Here is a 16,193-nt window from a genome sequence, read left to right as displayed (position 1 = left end):
GATGTGGTCTTTACGTGGGATGTCTAGTATGAGTCTGGCTGATGCGTTCTGGATGCGTTGGAGTTTTTTCTGGAGTTTTGCAGTGATACCTGCATATAGGGTGTTTCCGTAGTCCAGGCGGCTGGTGACCAGTGCATGGGTGACCGTTTTTCTGGTTGCGGTGGGGATCCAGCGAAATGTTTTTTTGAGCATGCGAAGAATGTTGAACCAAGATGATGAAACGGCGTTGATTTGTCTGTTCATAGAGAGAGAGGAGTCCAGGATGAAGCCCAGGTTCCGTGCGTGGTCCGTCGGGATGGGTGCTTTTCCAAGGGCCTCTGGCCACCAAGAGTCATCCCAGGCGGAGGGGGAGGTACCTAAGATAAGGACTTCTGTTTTGTCTGAGTTAAGTTTCAGACGGCTGTACTTCATCCACTCGGCTACATCTTTCATTCCTTCATGTAGGTTGGTTTTGGCGGTGTTAGGGTCTTTGGTGAGTGATAGGATCAGTTGAGTGTCATCAGCGTAGGAGATGATGTTGAGGTTGTGTTGGCGTGCGATGGCCGCGAGGGGGCTCATGTATACGTTGAAGAGGGTGGGACTGAGTGAGGACCCTTGTGGTATGCCGCAGATGACTTCAGTGGCCTCTGAGTCGAATGGTGGGAGGCGTACTCTCTGGGTTCTTCCGGTGAGGAACGAGGTGATCCAGTCCAGTGCTTTTCCTTGGATTCCGATATTTCTGAGGCGTTGTAATAGGGTGCTATGGCAGACTGTGTCGAAGGCTGCGGAGAGGTCGAGGAGGATGAGGGCGACTGTGTCTCCATTGTCCAGAAGAGTTCGAATGTCGTCTGTTGCTGCGATGAGTGCGGTTTCAGTGCTGTGTTTGGCTCGGAAGCCGGACTGTGAGGGGTCGAGGGATTTGTTGGTTTCGAGGAAGGCGGCGAGCTGGTTGTTGACAGCTTTCTCGATGACTTTGGCCGGGAATGGGAGGAGCGAGATGTGGCGGTAGTTTTTGAGTTCAGTGGGGTCAGCTGTGGGTTTTTTCAGAAGGGCGCTGAGTTCGGCGTGTTTCCAGCTTTCTGGGAAGGTGCCGGATTTGAGGGAGCAGTTGATGACGTCTCGGAGGTGTGGTGCTATGATGAAGTCTGCTTTGTTGAAGATGTGGTGAGGGCAAGGGTCTGAGCGGGATCCTGAATGGATGGAGTTCATCAGGCGAATGGTGTCCTCAGTGGAGATTGGGTTCCAGTCATTGAGGATGTTCAAGGGGGGTGAAGGTCCTGCAGAAGGTTGGGTGGGTTGGTCTCCGGGTTGGTTGTCGAAGCTGTTGTGGATGTCTGCGATTTTGTTGTGGAAGAACGAAGCTAGGGAGTCGCAGAGGGCTTGAGAGGGGGTGATGTCGTTGGAGTTGGCTGAGGGGTTGGTAAATTCTTTGACGATGTTGAATAATTCCTTGCTGTTGTGGGCGTTGTTGTCTAGTCGGTCTTTGAATGCAGCTTTCTTGGCAGATCGGATAAGTTGGTGGTGTATGCGGGTGGCGTTTTTGAAGGCGTCCCTGGTGCTGGTGTTTGGGTCTTTTTTCCAGTCCTTCTCGAGGGAGCGACAGAGTTTCTTTGATTTCTTAAGATCATCGTTGAACCAGGAGGTGTTTTTGCTGCCTAGTTTGGTTTGACGTTTTTTCAGCGGTGCTAGGATGTCGGCGCTGTTGGATAGCCATTGGGTGAGGTTTATTGCTGCTTGGTCGGGGTTTGAGGTGTTAAAAAGGGTTCCAAAGACAACTGGTAACCAAAGACCCTTTTATGTTGCCCGGCGGTATCGCCTCTATGACCCACCAATATTAATCAATGAAGAAGCAGGCGCTGGAGACTGGAAGGCGGGAAACGAGGATTTTATTCTCTCCGGAGGAGAACACATCAATTCAGACAGCAAGTATCGTCACGAGGTGCTCTAACCACATCTCTGAGGCCTGGCCTCTTATACTGGAGTTTACGACCTTTATTACACATAACACATTCTCGCAATACTTTAGTACTAGAAAGAACATCCTCGGAATCTCCCCTTCAGACCCGTTCCCACATACATTTACAGTTGGATTCCCCACCCCGGTCACAACAGGTGATGGTTGTCGCACAGCAGGGCATTCCGCCGATTCACGGAATGCGTGGGGTTGATCGGATCTCATGGGGTGGGGGCTTTGATCGGTTCGGGGGTCTCTTGATGGGGAGGGGAAGCTTCCTACTGTACGGGGTAATAAACAGTATCCGCAGAGCCAGGTGGCGGCCTGGGAACAGGGAAGACAAACGGGGATACAGGAAAAGGGGGTTTGCATCAAAAGGGTTTGAGGCCATGAAAGGAATGAGGGGAGGTGTCGCGCTGGGAACAGGATGGGATTCAGTGGTGAAGCTGCGCTGGAGAGGGGTTTATGACCCAAAGCATGAGAGAGCGGGGGTTGTCAGCGTGCGGGGGAATGCTTGCGAGGTTAAGAGAGAGAGAGACGCGCTGGCTATCAGCGAGGGGCAGGGAGACCATGGCATTCAAAATGGCTGCCGCTTACGCGCACGAATGGGTTCGAAAAGGGGGCAAGATGGCGCCGATAATGTTCACCAAGATTGTATTCATTTTTCACAGTCCTCCCTTTAACATTTCCAAGACATCTTGCTGGCCTATTTCCTATCTACACCTATATGCAGCGATCATAAGTAAGGGAGAAGGGGACTTAGGCAAAGGAACCGAGCATATACATCATTTTATAAACATCACATTGAAAAATCTCATCATCTAGTAAGCGGGTTCATTGTTAAGTTGGTTGCAGGAAAAATCATCGTAATGCAATATCAGACTAGAATTACACAGTGAGGGCGTTGGGTACAGATCATAGAATAAGAACTGGTGAGTTATCATATAAGTAAGCCCTTTGTATACGGCGGGTGCATAGTCAGTCCAATGGGGATTGGGAGAGAAAAGAGATACAGTAAAAATGTCAGAGTTCTCATTGTCCTTTGTCGTCTTCTGTCAGCACTGTTGAGCACCTGGATTACCTATCAACAGAAATGTTCATGTGGATTGAGTCATTGGAGGTCTGCGGGCAGGGGTACTTTTTGTTTTGTTTCGCCAGACCTCATAGGAGCAATGCGTTACGGTTTTGGAACAGGTGCACTTTCTTTTTGTAGCGCAGAGCATAGATTTGCAATAAAAAATGTGATTGTTCCAGAATTGTGAGACCTGTTCGTGTCTCGAGTCTCTGTGGTGGGCATTTCCTGTTGCTTCCATCATCTTCAGGGTGTTTGGTAGCGGGCAGAACCACAGACTTTGTTTATCTTTTCTTCGGGGGCGACCCTTGGTGGAGTTCTAAGTCACCGTTCTGGGGTTTAACATAGTTCGTGGTCTATTTAGTCGGGGCTCCCTCCCTTCTGACGCAGGGAGTACTCTTCTCTGGGTAGCTCAGTAGGATTTGGAGGAACTTGGGAGTTCGGATGGAAAGGTGCGGGTGTGAACAGTCCTTATGGTAGGTCGGAGGAGGAGGGGATGGAGCAAGGCCAAGTCGGGAACAGATCAGGGGGAGGCGGAGAGTTTTGCGACAGGCGAGTCCGTAACCATGTTCAGAGAGCGGGGGCTTTTGGCACACGTTGATCATATAGCAGGGGCTTCTGGTCAGCCCTTTCCTTAGCTTTGTCTGAAACCATGCCCCGTCCGGCGTCTCCTTACTGCTGTGGTCTCGCCTCGGCCTCCGTCGCTGATGTTCCACATTCCGCTGTCAGGCCGCGGGCTCCCACATCCGGTCTCTTTCTCCTCCGACAGTGATACCCTTAAATGAGTTTTGAAAAGACAGTCTTTAGAGATATTGCAGAAAAAGGTGATTACATAAGTCTATTTCTCTCCCAACACCAAGCAACTGGGGTAAGCACTCGCTACTTTGGAGATTCTTGCGGCTAGCGGATAAGCAATTGATGATGGGTTTGCCGGATTCCTTACAACTTCCTTTTGTGGCTAATTCTTTGGCGCTTTGATGGTTATTACGTTCATTTGTAATAGGTACGAGGTCTGGTACTCATTTATTGTAAACGTCTATCATAGTAGATGTCAGTTCTTCCGGTAGTGACCTATTTTCCTAGTACGAGTCTTGCAAGGCTAGGCTGGTCTTCAGGGCTTTGTATTTTACGAAAAAGTGTAACGTGCTAGTCACCATAGTCTGATAGGCATCCTTCTGAGGGGTGAACATAGGCTAAACAAATCTGCATTACATAAAAACATTTTATTATCAACCAGGCTTACTGCAACAAGTTCTTTCGATTTTCAATCTAATTTTCAACTTTGCACACATCCTTCTAACTTTCTATATAAATCCTCGCAACCTGGTTACTACAAAAACTCGGGAGGGGTGGTTTGCAATAATTATTAAACTTATCCTCGGGGAAGGAGGGATCTTATGGACAGCAATTAGGGACACAGTGAATTAGAACAGGGGGCGTTTTTCAGGCTCTCGTTCAGGGCAGCTGACACAAACTGGGTGCATTTTGGGTAGATGGGGGTGTCTCGATTATTTCTTACAGCTTGGGGTACGGAGACAATTTGCAATGGGGATGGTCGCATTACCACAGACACATTTTATCATAGAAGCCACTGACAAATAGTTCCCTGGGTGGGGGTCAAATTTGGGGAACCTCAGTCGTCTTACCTGTCCCTTTCCTATTGGCCAATTTAAACTTCATCCATATTTAGCAGAAAAGGAGAGGTAGTAACGTGGTACCGATACAATTTTTATTTAGGACAAATTTGTGCAAATACTTGTGGTATTTGGGGCCAATCAGGAGGTGCACCAGGTTCGCCAATTCGGTGCTAGTGGTTAGGAAGAGGGAAAGTGTGGAGGGGTGAAAAGAGTGGGATAGAGAGAGAGAGAGAGAGAGAGAGAGAGAGTTAGAGACAATAGGCCAAACAGGACACGTGGGACATGGAGAATGACCGTGTATTGTTCGGGCTATTCAGTGCGTTACCTAACGTTTAGACGTTTCGGGTCTGTGTTAGGATGTAGAAAGCATGCAGTTTTAGGACAAAAGAGCATTAGATCAGGTAAAAAGGTCGTGAGAGCGTCTTTGTTGTGCCGTTTTGCAGCGCAAGTCCGTCTTCGTGCATCGGGCGTGACGTGGTTCCAGATCCCTTATGATACTCTAATCGGGATTCTAATGAAACCTGCAGAGGAAAAAAGGGGGATAAAAGGGGGAGGTAGGGGGACAACATTCGAACACATCAAATGTATGGGCACGAAAATCCTTTACTTACCACATACTCGTACTTATCTCTTCGGGATATAATCCCCTAGGGTTCTGGTTTCCTAAAGTCATGGGGGCAGGCAATGTGATAGGTGGTTCATGGGGAGGTTCGAGGATGGCATTAAGGATCGTGTGTAGAGAAACGCTTAAAAAGGAATCAGAGATGCCTTGCGTGAGGTACCCGGTTTTGGTAGATGTATCCGGCCTTCGGGATCCCTAAATCATTCCCAAAGCTGTGATGTTCTAAGGCATATCAGTTCTTCGTTCAACCCTGTATCTTAGTACCTTCGACCACCATATCTTTATATCATTTTATCAATTACACCGTTTTACTTTACCCATTCCCAGAAGTCGAGGTCCTTCTTCATACGTCGGTTCCTGAGCTTAGTCGCATATCTTGGAGGCAGCGTATCATACCTTTGATTCGACCATCAACCCAGGGCCGAACAACCATTTCTCGGATAACCTTAAAAAAAGAGCAGAACAGTTGCGTACAGAAAAACCCTCCCACCGATACCCATATTTACAAAAGTATGCGATGCCTATCCATAGCCTTTTTTTAAAACCTTTATTTGCAGAATTATTCAGTACGTGAAATGTGAGAGCGGAATTCATATTTTGGCCCGATATGTCGTCGATGGAAGCACATACAGTAGGGGGTTATGTTGTAGCACAAGAACATGTAAAAAGGTCTAATTAATTATTTGCAAGTAACCAAAAACATTTCGTTGCGTGATGAAGGAATCAGGGGCATTTCAGTTCATAAATGGAAACATAGTCGAGCTCATCGTAATCACATTTCCTAGATATATACCGTGGGTATGTATCATAAGCGACGTTATGTATCAGTTACAACAAATATCAAAAATAGATTGTTCATTGAAATCAACATTTTACGGAACCCTTCTTAAATGTTCGCCAAGTGAATCCTCCTCCCTTTAACATCGAGTGCACAATGGTTCGTACATATATATATATCTTAGTACATCAAGTTTCATTAGCTAAGGAACACCACGAGGCATCCGTTAGTTCCTATTGATACCAGCGCCATTTTGGGCGAGGTCGGTTTAGTCCGGAAGTAGCATCAGGGGCAAAATATCCCTGACAATTGGCGGTTGGACCAGAGTCCCTTTCGGCAGTTCAAAAGAAAGCTGTGCTAACAGAGGGCTGGTGGTGTGGACTGTCAATCAAGAGAGGGAGGGAGTAGAGTCTTTCTTACCGGGTCATGTTGATGTTCAGCCGGAACTTACTCAAGTTCGTTAGCCCATAATGTTCCTGGGTTGTTCAGACGGAAGCTGATGCAGACACGAGAGCACCGCCATCTTGTTGCTGTGCCGTGGTTATTTCATATAAGATCAATGCAACTGTTCCTCACCGGAAGCCTGAAGGGGCTGAGGGCTCTTGGGACTTTGGTAGAATCTTCAAAGTCGAGGGGATGTTTGTCGATGGTGGGGGCTTGTGCCCAGGTGGGCAAATGCCCGAGTTGCAATTTCGGACAAAGTTACTCCAGCGGCCTAGACCCGCCTTTCGAGGGCCCAGACGCCATTTTGGGATCCTTGTGGCAGCCACCTTTGCCGTATCCCTCAGGAGTGGAAGAAACTTCTCGTGGTGGCGAAGGGCAGAGCATCATGCTGCTGGAGCTGGACATTTTGGTTCGGGGCGCCAGGGTGCAGCAGTGGAGCCTTCATCTGGGGAGGTGAGGGAGGCTCACTCGTGCCGTCTCCTTCTCCCGGCGCATCCTACACCGTCCCTTGGAATCAGGGGCGCACATGATGACCACCCTACACCCCTGATTCCGACTCTTGGGGGACCACTGTACATCCGGTGCTCCGTAAATATGCCCGTCGGACATTGTATGTCCTGTTCTGAGAAAGTATACCAGTCGGGCATTGTATGTCCTGTGCTATGCAAGTATACCAGGCGGGCATCGTATGTCCTGTGTTGCGGAAATATACCAGCCGGACATTATATTTCCTGTGCAGCGTAGGTATATGGCCGTCGCCCGGCTGGAGGACATCGGCGTCGGGCCAGGGCAGGGAAGCCTCCTACCTGTGGAGGTGGAAGAGGCTCGTCCGCGTCGCCTCTTCCTCCCTGCCCACCCTGCATCTGTTCGATGGAGGAATTCGTGATGGCCGGACCAGAAGATACGAGGGAGGGGGTCATTTGCATCCGCCCCCTCCCTACTCGCGGCCCGGGGGACGCCATCCCTGGAAGGGCAGTATGGGAAGACCATTTCATTGCCTGCTTGGCGGGGCCTCCAGGACCTTCTCGCCAGCGATCCCTTTTGGCTCATGGCTGTTGGCAGGCCCCGCCCCACACGTGCTATGTGTTTCGGATGGGCGGGACCATCGAACTGTTACATTGGAGGACTTCCGGAGTGAGCATAACACGTTTTGTATTTTTTCCTATCAGTAAAGTTTGTTTTAGAGAGAGTTCTACTAGTTATTCTATTTACCGTTGGTTGTGTGTTTTCTTTACCGTAATTAAATCCTAAGTTTATATAATAGACGCTTGGCTTCCTTGAGTCTTTTCTTTAACGGGGGGTTGTTTACACTGACCTGCAGTTGTGTTTGTTTTTCAGAGTGGGGGAGCAACAGAGAGCAATCAGTCCCAGAATTCTAACATGTCGTTAAAATTGGCCTGACGAAATCTGTGCCACCGAGCATAATCAAACGGGGTGGTCCTGTCTGTTCTGTCTGCACTAGTCTGATTGGTTTTTATCTCACGTCTCTTTCCTTTCTGTCGGTCCGTCCTTTCTGTCAACCCTCCATTCTTACCTATGCTTTGCAGAGTCGGGCATTGGGCTTTCCAGTGTCCAAGACATTTACAGAAAGCACATTGGTTTTGTTGTAAATCTGTCCGTCCTGTGCGTAATGTCGGGGGATTACCTTCGGGTCGTTGTGTTCCGGGGTTGGCTTGTCGGCACATCCCTTCACACCGTTCGCTTTTTATGTCTACTCCTCGGGACTGTGCCATCGCTGGCCCTTCCCTTTGCCTACTAGACGTTTGGAGGGTTGTCCGTCGTGTCCCGTCACCTTCCCTTCGTTGCGTGGCTTCTTTGCGCCACATACCGAGGCTATCGAGCATAATAGGTGTTGTTTCATTCCTACGAAGGGCTATTTCTACGGTTTCTATTTTGTCGAGATCAAAGGATCCTCTCAGTGGCCACTGTCTTTCTCGATCCTTTTTCGTATATTTATGCCACAGCTCACTATAGGCTATAGCAATTAATCCATGCTTCATGAACATGTCCTTATTAGGGGTGCCTTCCAGCGGAGCCGGATGGTTCATCTCTAATAAGCGGTCCGGGTTAAACAGGCTACTAACCAGTGGGGAGAAGACAGGCATGACGGATCACAATGGGATAATAGTCAGCACTACCTATCTTATCACTGCGCGCAAAGACTAGACAGAATATTTCTATTCTACGTTGTTTGCACGTAGTGAATACCTCATGAACCAATTCTGAGCAATCAATCAACGTTAGGTCAAAAATAAAAAATCAATATGGTCAATGGGGAGAATAAGTAGGCTCGCAAAGGTTCGCGTCACCTACCCTTTCGCTATCTGTAAAGAGGGGACCTAATCTTCCCTGTTTTCAGACAGAGAATCTCCAGAAAACAATTTATAACAGTTAATCAATGGGGCAAGGGGCAATTGTTCAGTGGGGGAGAAAGATAGTTCCGACGGGTGCGTACCTATCCTTCGCTGTTTATAAAGGGAGAGCCTGTTGTTTCTCCGTTTGTAGACAGTGAATCTCCAATAAATTAACAAAGAGTAATACTAGTATTTTCACAACAATTATCAATTACTTTCAATTATCTATCACTTTCGCAATTCGTCGTGTCTACACGACCTTACCCGGACCGCATGGACAGTTTCTCGTCTTCCGAATCCAGCGCCCGATCGTCCTCTTCTCTCCGTACTTCTCGTGGCACTCCTGATGGTTCCCAGTCAGGACCGCAGATCACTCGAGAGAGGTCTGTTCGGAACCAGTGAAGTTCGGATGATCGGCTGTCAGACGAGGGTCTATCGGACAGGGTACCTTCCGATCGTTGCAGTCGTTCACTCTGTCGTCGGGACCTCTCCCACTGGATCCACGAGTCGCTGATGGGCCCCACGTTTGGGACGCCAATTGTTAAAAAGGGTTCCAAAGACAACTGGTAACCAAAGACCCTTTTATGTTGCCCGGCGGTATCGCCTCTATGACCCACCAATATTAATCAATGAAGAAGCAGGCGCTGGAGACTGGAAGGCGGGAAACGAGGATTTTATTCTCTCCGGAGGAGAACACATCAATTCAGACAGCAAGTATCGTCACGAGGTGCTCTAACCACATCTCTGAGGCCTGGCCTCTTATACTGGAGTTTACGACCTTTATTACACATAACACATTCTCGCAATACTTTAGTACTAGAAAGAACATCCTCGGAATCTCCCCTTCAGACCCGTTCCCACATACATTTACAGTTGGATTCCCCACCCCGGTCACAACAGGTGATGGTTGTCGCACAGCAGGGCATTCCGCCGATTCACGGAATGCGTGGGGTTGATCGGATCTCATGGGGTGGGGGCTTTGATCGGTTCGGGGGTCTCTTGATGGGGAGGGGAAGCTTCCTACTGTACGGGGTAATAAACAGTATCCGCAGAGCCAGGTGGCGGCCTGGGAACAGGGAAGACAAACGGGGATACAGGAAAAGGGGGTTTGCATCAAAAGGGTTTGAGGCCATGAAAGGAATGAGGGGAGGTGTCGCGCTGGGAACAGGATGGGATTCAGTGGTGAAGCTGCGCTGGAGAGGGGTTTATGACCCAAAGCATGAGAGAGCGGGGGTTGTCAGCGTGCGGGGGAATGCTTGCGAGGTTAAGAGAGAGAGAGACGCGCTGGCTATCAGCGAGGGGCAGGGAGACCATGGCATTCAAAATGGCTGCCGCTTACGCGCACGAATGGGTTCGAAAAGGGGGCAAGATGGCGCCGATAATGTTCACCAAGATTGTATTCATTTTTCACAGAGGAATGGGCAGGGGGGTTTTGAAGAAGCGATGAGGAAATCTGGTCGATGGTGATTTTGTTCCAGTTTCTTCGCAGGGTAGGTTGAGGATGGTTGTGAGTTGTGGTCTTATTGTAGGTAAAGTGTACGCAGCTGTGGTCCGTCCAATGGAGAATAGTGGTGTGACTGAAGGAGACATGTTTGCTGGAGGGGAAGATAGGGCGAGTGTGTGACCTGCGATGTGGGTGGGCCTAGTGACAAGTTGTTTGAGTCCGAGGTTGGCGAGATTGTCCAGAATGGAGGTGGCGTTGCTGTCATTGCTCTTTTCCAGGTGAAAGTTGAGGTCTCCCAGTAGAATGTATTCCTCGGAGGGGAGGGCGTGTGGGGTGATAAAGTCAGTGATAACGTCGCTGAATTGTGCGCGGGGTCCTGGAGGTCGGTAGAGGAGTGTGCCTCTGAGTGTGGTCTTGGGGTCGGTGTGGATCTGGAAGTGAAGGTGTTCGGCGTTGGCAAGGTTGACGTCTGAGCTGGTTGAGATGCGGATGGAGTTCTTATGGACGATAGCGATGCCTCCTCCTGTTTGGTCGGTGCGGTCCTTACGGATGATCTTGTAGCCTTCCGGGATGGCAATGGTGATGTCTGGGGCTGATGATACGTTCATCCATGTTTCTGTTAGGAAGGCGACGTCGGGTGAAATGGTGTCTAGTAGGTTCCAGAGGTCGATGGCGTGTCTGTGGACTGAGCGGGTGTTGAGCAGGATGCATTTTAGGTGGTTGGAGTCAGATATCTGTCGTGGATGAGGAGATTATCTTGGTGCCGTCGAACTTGCAGGAATAGCATGTGAAGGGTCCATGGGTGTGTCCAGGAGCGGCTTGGGCGCAGTTGGGGAGTCGGCCGGGGTTAAGGGCTAGGAGGGTGGAAGCGTCGTATGATATGCGGGAGGGCTTGGCATTGCGTGGACCAGGGGGTATGGCGCTGGGCGCGGCCTTGGCGCGGACGGGCGTAGACGGGCTTACCTTTGGCGCACCTTCGGCGCGATTGGGGCGCGACCGCTGCGCGTGAACGCTGCGCGCAAATACTCCCGTCATATATGGTGGTGAGGGGAGAGGGGCGAGGGCGGGTCAGCTGGGAAGGCGGGAGCGGGGTGGAGACTAGGGCAGGGCGACCAACAACAACAAAATGGCCGGCGGCCTTACACGATCGATCAGCTGCACTGTAACAACAGAAATCGAAGGTATCCTCAGTGACACACAGCGCAAAGCGGCAATGCTAATGTGATGCCAGGCAGGCAGCAGTACGATTGAATAAATATGGTCAGGGCAAGCAGCGGAGCGGCGCTAAGTAATTAAATTAAAGCAGTGATACACAGCACAGCGCAATGCTGTCAAGTCAATGCAGTGCCAAGCGGCAATGCAGTTGCAGCCAGAGCAAGCAGCGGAGCTGCGTTACGATACCCAACCTATCAGGGTGATTCCCTTCAGGGGTGATGACAGCTTCCTGTAAACCCACGCCTGGCATGGCAGAGCAGAAGCCTTGCCTAGGGACGATGGCCTCGAGCGCCACTTTCTCCAGAGACCATCGTTCACCTAACTAAATTAAACTACTAAAATCTTCCAGTCAAGAATGTATTTATTTAGTCCGAGTTTTTGTAGAGCAGTCAACTACAAATTGCCATATCTTACAATCTCACACCTGTGCTTCAGAGAGCAGCGCCTAATCATGCAAGAACTCGTTACCTCATAACCTTTTCCATTATTCGTCCTCTCTGGAGCAGATACATGGTTAGCATCATTAGGCCTCTAGCCACGTGACGCCCTTTGGTGATCTGTTGCAGTTCTCAAGCTCTCACATGCACACGAATATACACCTGTAGGATAGGTAGCACAGCTCTGCACATACATCTCTTAACTCAACCATAGTATGCTGTTGTAAATGTGTTATCCATAAGAACAGCTCTGCCAACAGAACACGTTTCTAACCCGTTGCTCTTTGTTGTAGATGTGGCCTGAAATACAATGTAGTAAATGTGGTACTATGCGCACAAGTGTCCACTGCAGCATCCCGCTCTGTTCTAATTCTGTAGCCAGGCAGCATGGAGGTGGCGGGCATTCACGTATATGGAGTAGATTATTCTCTCTCGACTTATTCAACAGGTCCTGTTTGCCACAGAAACCTTTGCCATGGGTGTGAACATGCCAGCCCGGACAGTGGTATTTGACTCAATCCGCAAACACGATGGAACAAATTTTCGTGATTTGGCCCCTGGTAAGGTTTACATATGAGTAGGTATAATTGATTTATTTATCCGATGACTCCGCTAAAATACTTGCAAAATACAACCAACATCTAGCAAAAAGATTGTTCCACAGCAAACAATATAAACCTATTTCTACCTGTTAAATGCACAATCTGTGTTTCTGGAGTGCTTCTGTGGCAGAATTGCCCATGGTATATGTAACCCGCCACTTGTTCTCCTGGTTGTAGAAGTAGAAATGCATCCATCTTGTTATGTTGATACTTTCTAATCTCACTGCAGTAGGTAGAGAGTAGGAGTAAGCTCACTGAATCTTCGATACCACACACACCTTGCATGCTGCAGATACTGCTCATGCACCTCCCAGATGGACGTCTTGCATCTAGACGAAGAATGTTAAACCTGAACCTCTCAACAAATCATATGATGTCCTGTGAGGCAATCTGGTAAATATATGATGCTATCCCTAAAATGGGAGCTATAATGTACTTCAATGACTCTAACAGGATAGTCTTCAGTCGAACATGTGCTTCAGTCATCCACCTCAATTCCTTTTGTGTAATCTGGCTAAACAAATTGATGTGGTCCCGAGGCAGGATCTCCTGCCCTCCCCAAGACTCCAGCTTACTGCAAGTGTGGGTAACCCAGGAGGATCAAAAAAAGGCTTGCAAGACTGCGCCATTCGCAATCACATTCTCAGTTCTGATTGTATCCAGTTTGCCCCAGAGTTATCCGTTTTCATTTATGTATGTTATTTAGATATTTTTATTGTCGTGGTGTGAGCCATAAGAAGCATAGCTGGGCACATGAGCGGTTATTATGTGTAACACGGTGCACTACAGAAATGATACATATCACAGGATGAACCATAACCTGGAATAGAATTGGACTGAGTCTGCACCAAGGATAACAGCACATCATTAGGGGGTGTCAAAGTTTGATTTGGGGGAGGAGAGTGCCCGAAATAGATCAGTTGGCTTTGAACAGTAAAATCATTAACATGTAGGTTTTTAATCCTTTCTAACCAAGTGGAAAGATAGTTAACACATGACTTTGAGCATTAATGTTTAAAGTGTATGAATATGAAAATGGCTGAAAATGCGAGTTCCCTATTTTATATTTATATTTGTCAGTTTTAAGTCTGTATCTATCAGTATTTTTATTTTACCTTGTGTTTGTATTAATTTATAATTATTTTGGGAAAAAGTGTATTTAACTGGTTAACTTGCATTCCCACCGGATGCCTCATTGGTTTTCACTGCAAAAAAAAACAATCCCATTTTAGCAATGGAGTACAAACAGATGCACATCTGTCAATATCAAAGCTTTATTGGGGAGCCTTGTTCCTCTTTTTTTCTCTCCCTCCTTTCCAGTTTGCATAGGTATTGGCCTGGTAATTGTGACTAACGAGATTTAAAATCTCTGAAAGGGTGAGGAATGTTGTCCTATTTCATACTTCGAAATAAGAAAGTACATTAATTTTAGTTTGTATTTATAAGGAAAATCATTAAAAATACAAACTGTCAGCCTCTATCATACTGATGTGCCAGGGAGTAATCAGCACCTACAAACATGTACTGAGCCAACGTAAAAAGTGGATTTCTAAACATGAATGCGGGATCAACTCTGCAATCTCAAATTTATTTTTTAATATTTCTTTTTATTAACACAAGGCATTTCAATAAGTGCATAGAACAGAGATCAGACTTTCCCACACATCATTACAACATAACAATAGTACTTTGGAGGATACAAGAAGAAAGGAGGGGGGGGTGTTGTAATCCATTACACGTGCAGGTCATGGGGATGCAAGTATATCCTGCATTGAGTCAACTGGAGGTACACACATCTCCCCCCTATATCGATTCCACAGGCCCCAAACAGTCGCCCATTTGCGAGGTCGTCCCCTGGCCAGATAAACGGTTTTCTCCCGGAACATGCACCAGCCCATACTTTATTTCCATTCCTCAAGCGTGGGTGGTTTTTTGGTCCCCCACTGCTGTGCTATATTTCGTTTTGCTATCATAGCCCCTAGAGTGGCCCACCTAGTCTGCGCGGTGTTCAGATCTGTAGGTTCCCAAATATCAAGGAGGCATCTCCTTGCCTCTGGTGACACCGTCACCACCAGTACCTCTCGAATAACATCATGTATCGTACTCCAATAATCAACCATATAGTGACCTTCCCAGAGGATATGGAGGAACGTGCCCACCTGCCCACAACCTCGCCTGCACAAACCATCTTCAGATAGCCCCATCCGGACCAAGCGTGGACCTGTGACATACACCCTATGTAGTATTTTCAACTGGACTAGTCGCAATTGTGCCGGGATCGCAACCTCCTTCGGGGAGGACACAGCTGATTGCCAGTCCTCGTCGTCTAGTTCAATACCATCCCTCATCCATTTATCTCTCAACTCTAACAGGAGGTCTGCTCTATGATTGACCAACTTCCTATAAATGAGGGAAATGGTTTTCTCTGGCAAATGACCATCCAATATTCTATCTTCCAGTGGCGAGGCCTCAGGCATATCTTCCTCCACCGGTACCGCTGATCGTAGCGCATGTCGGACCTGTGCATAGCGGAAATATTCTGCCCCATTCAACTCAAACTCAGTTTGCAATTCAGCGAATGTCTTAATCCTGTCCATGACCCAGATATCACCAATCCTAGCAATCCCTATTAAATTCCTCTTATCGTAACCTTTCGTGTTCCAAAGTTTACTCACGCTTTCCGAATCAAATAATGGAGTGGCCAGCGTGAGGTGGCCTTTCCATCCCAAAGAATTTGTGGCGTCGTGCCATATCCTGACCGCAACACTGGTGGGTCCTGTCAAACTTTTCCTTGCCGACTTGGCACAAAAAGCGCTATTGTAATTACCACCTGGGTGTTGCCATCTATCCATTGCGTATCCCGGGTCTGAGCCAAGCACATACGTACCTAGGTTTATGGCCGCCAATTGAGAAGCCCAATAATATCGCCTAATATCTGGAAGGGCGATACCACCATCATACCATGGCAACGTCAATTTAGTCCGAGCGATACGTGGTCTACCCTCCCATAATAATCTACGCTGCATCCCCTCCACCTCTCGGAAATAGCTAGCTGGAACTACATCCAATGTATTCTGAAGGGGATAAAGGAAGCGAGGTAGGGACATCATCTTGAAGAGTGTTGCCCTTCCCAACAGGGAGAGAGGCAGCTTCCTCCAGTTGTCTACATCGCTTTTTAATCTAACCAATGGAGGAAGAAGGTTCCTCTCGTATCGAAGTTTGGGATCCAGTGAAATAAAAATCCCCAGATATTTAAATCCATCAGTAGCAACTTGAATCGGGCAATTTCGTGGGGGAAGTCTGGATATCACCACTCAGAACATACAAATAGGATTTCCCCCAATTTATAGTGAGCCCCAAATTCCTACCGTAGGAGGCCAAGACATCACAGGCGACTATTAAGGACTTTCTGGGTGATGTTAAATAAAGTAAAATGTCATCCACATATAAAGAGATCCGGTCCTCTATCTCAGGGGACCATCGAATACCTTAAACGGAAGGCTCCCAGCGGATCCAGGCTGCCAAAGGCTCAAGTGCCAGCGAGAACAAGAGGGGGGAGAGTGGACACCCCTGTCGGGTGCCTCTTCCCAAACAAAATGGTGCCGAAACTCGGTTATTAACTACCACTTGTGCAAGAGGCTCCGTAGATAACAGT

The 16,193-nt window shown here is 48.1% G+C and overlaps 1 protein-coding gene across 1 annotated transcript in view; it reads left to right on the top strand.

Moving 5' to 3' along the window:
* The window catches only part of SKIC2 (SKI2 subunit of superkiller complex), a 213,455-nt gene that overhangs the window by 107,552 nt on the left and 89,710 nt on the right, over positions 1-16,193 (top strand). The window contains exon 18 of the mRNA XM_086924568.1: positions 12,385-12,496. Coding sequence (XP_086780694.1) covers positions 12,385-12,496 — 112 coding nt within the window. The remainder of the gene's footprint in view (positions 1-12,384; positions 12,497-16,193) is intronic.

The sequence above is a fragment of the Lissotriton vulgaris genome, chromosome 5, assembly GCF_964263255.1.
Source record: "Lissotriton vulgaris chromosome 5, aLisVul1.2, whole genome shotgun sequence".
NCBI lineage: Eukaryota > Metazoa > Chordata > Amphibia > Caudata > Salamandridae > Lissotriton > Lissotriton vulgaris.
The sequence above is the reverse complement of the archived record's forward strand: the minus strand, read 5'-3'. Positions and strand labels throughout refer to the sequence as shown.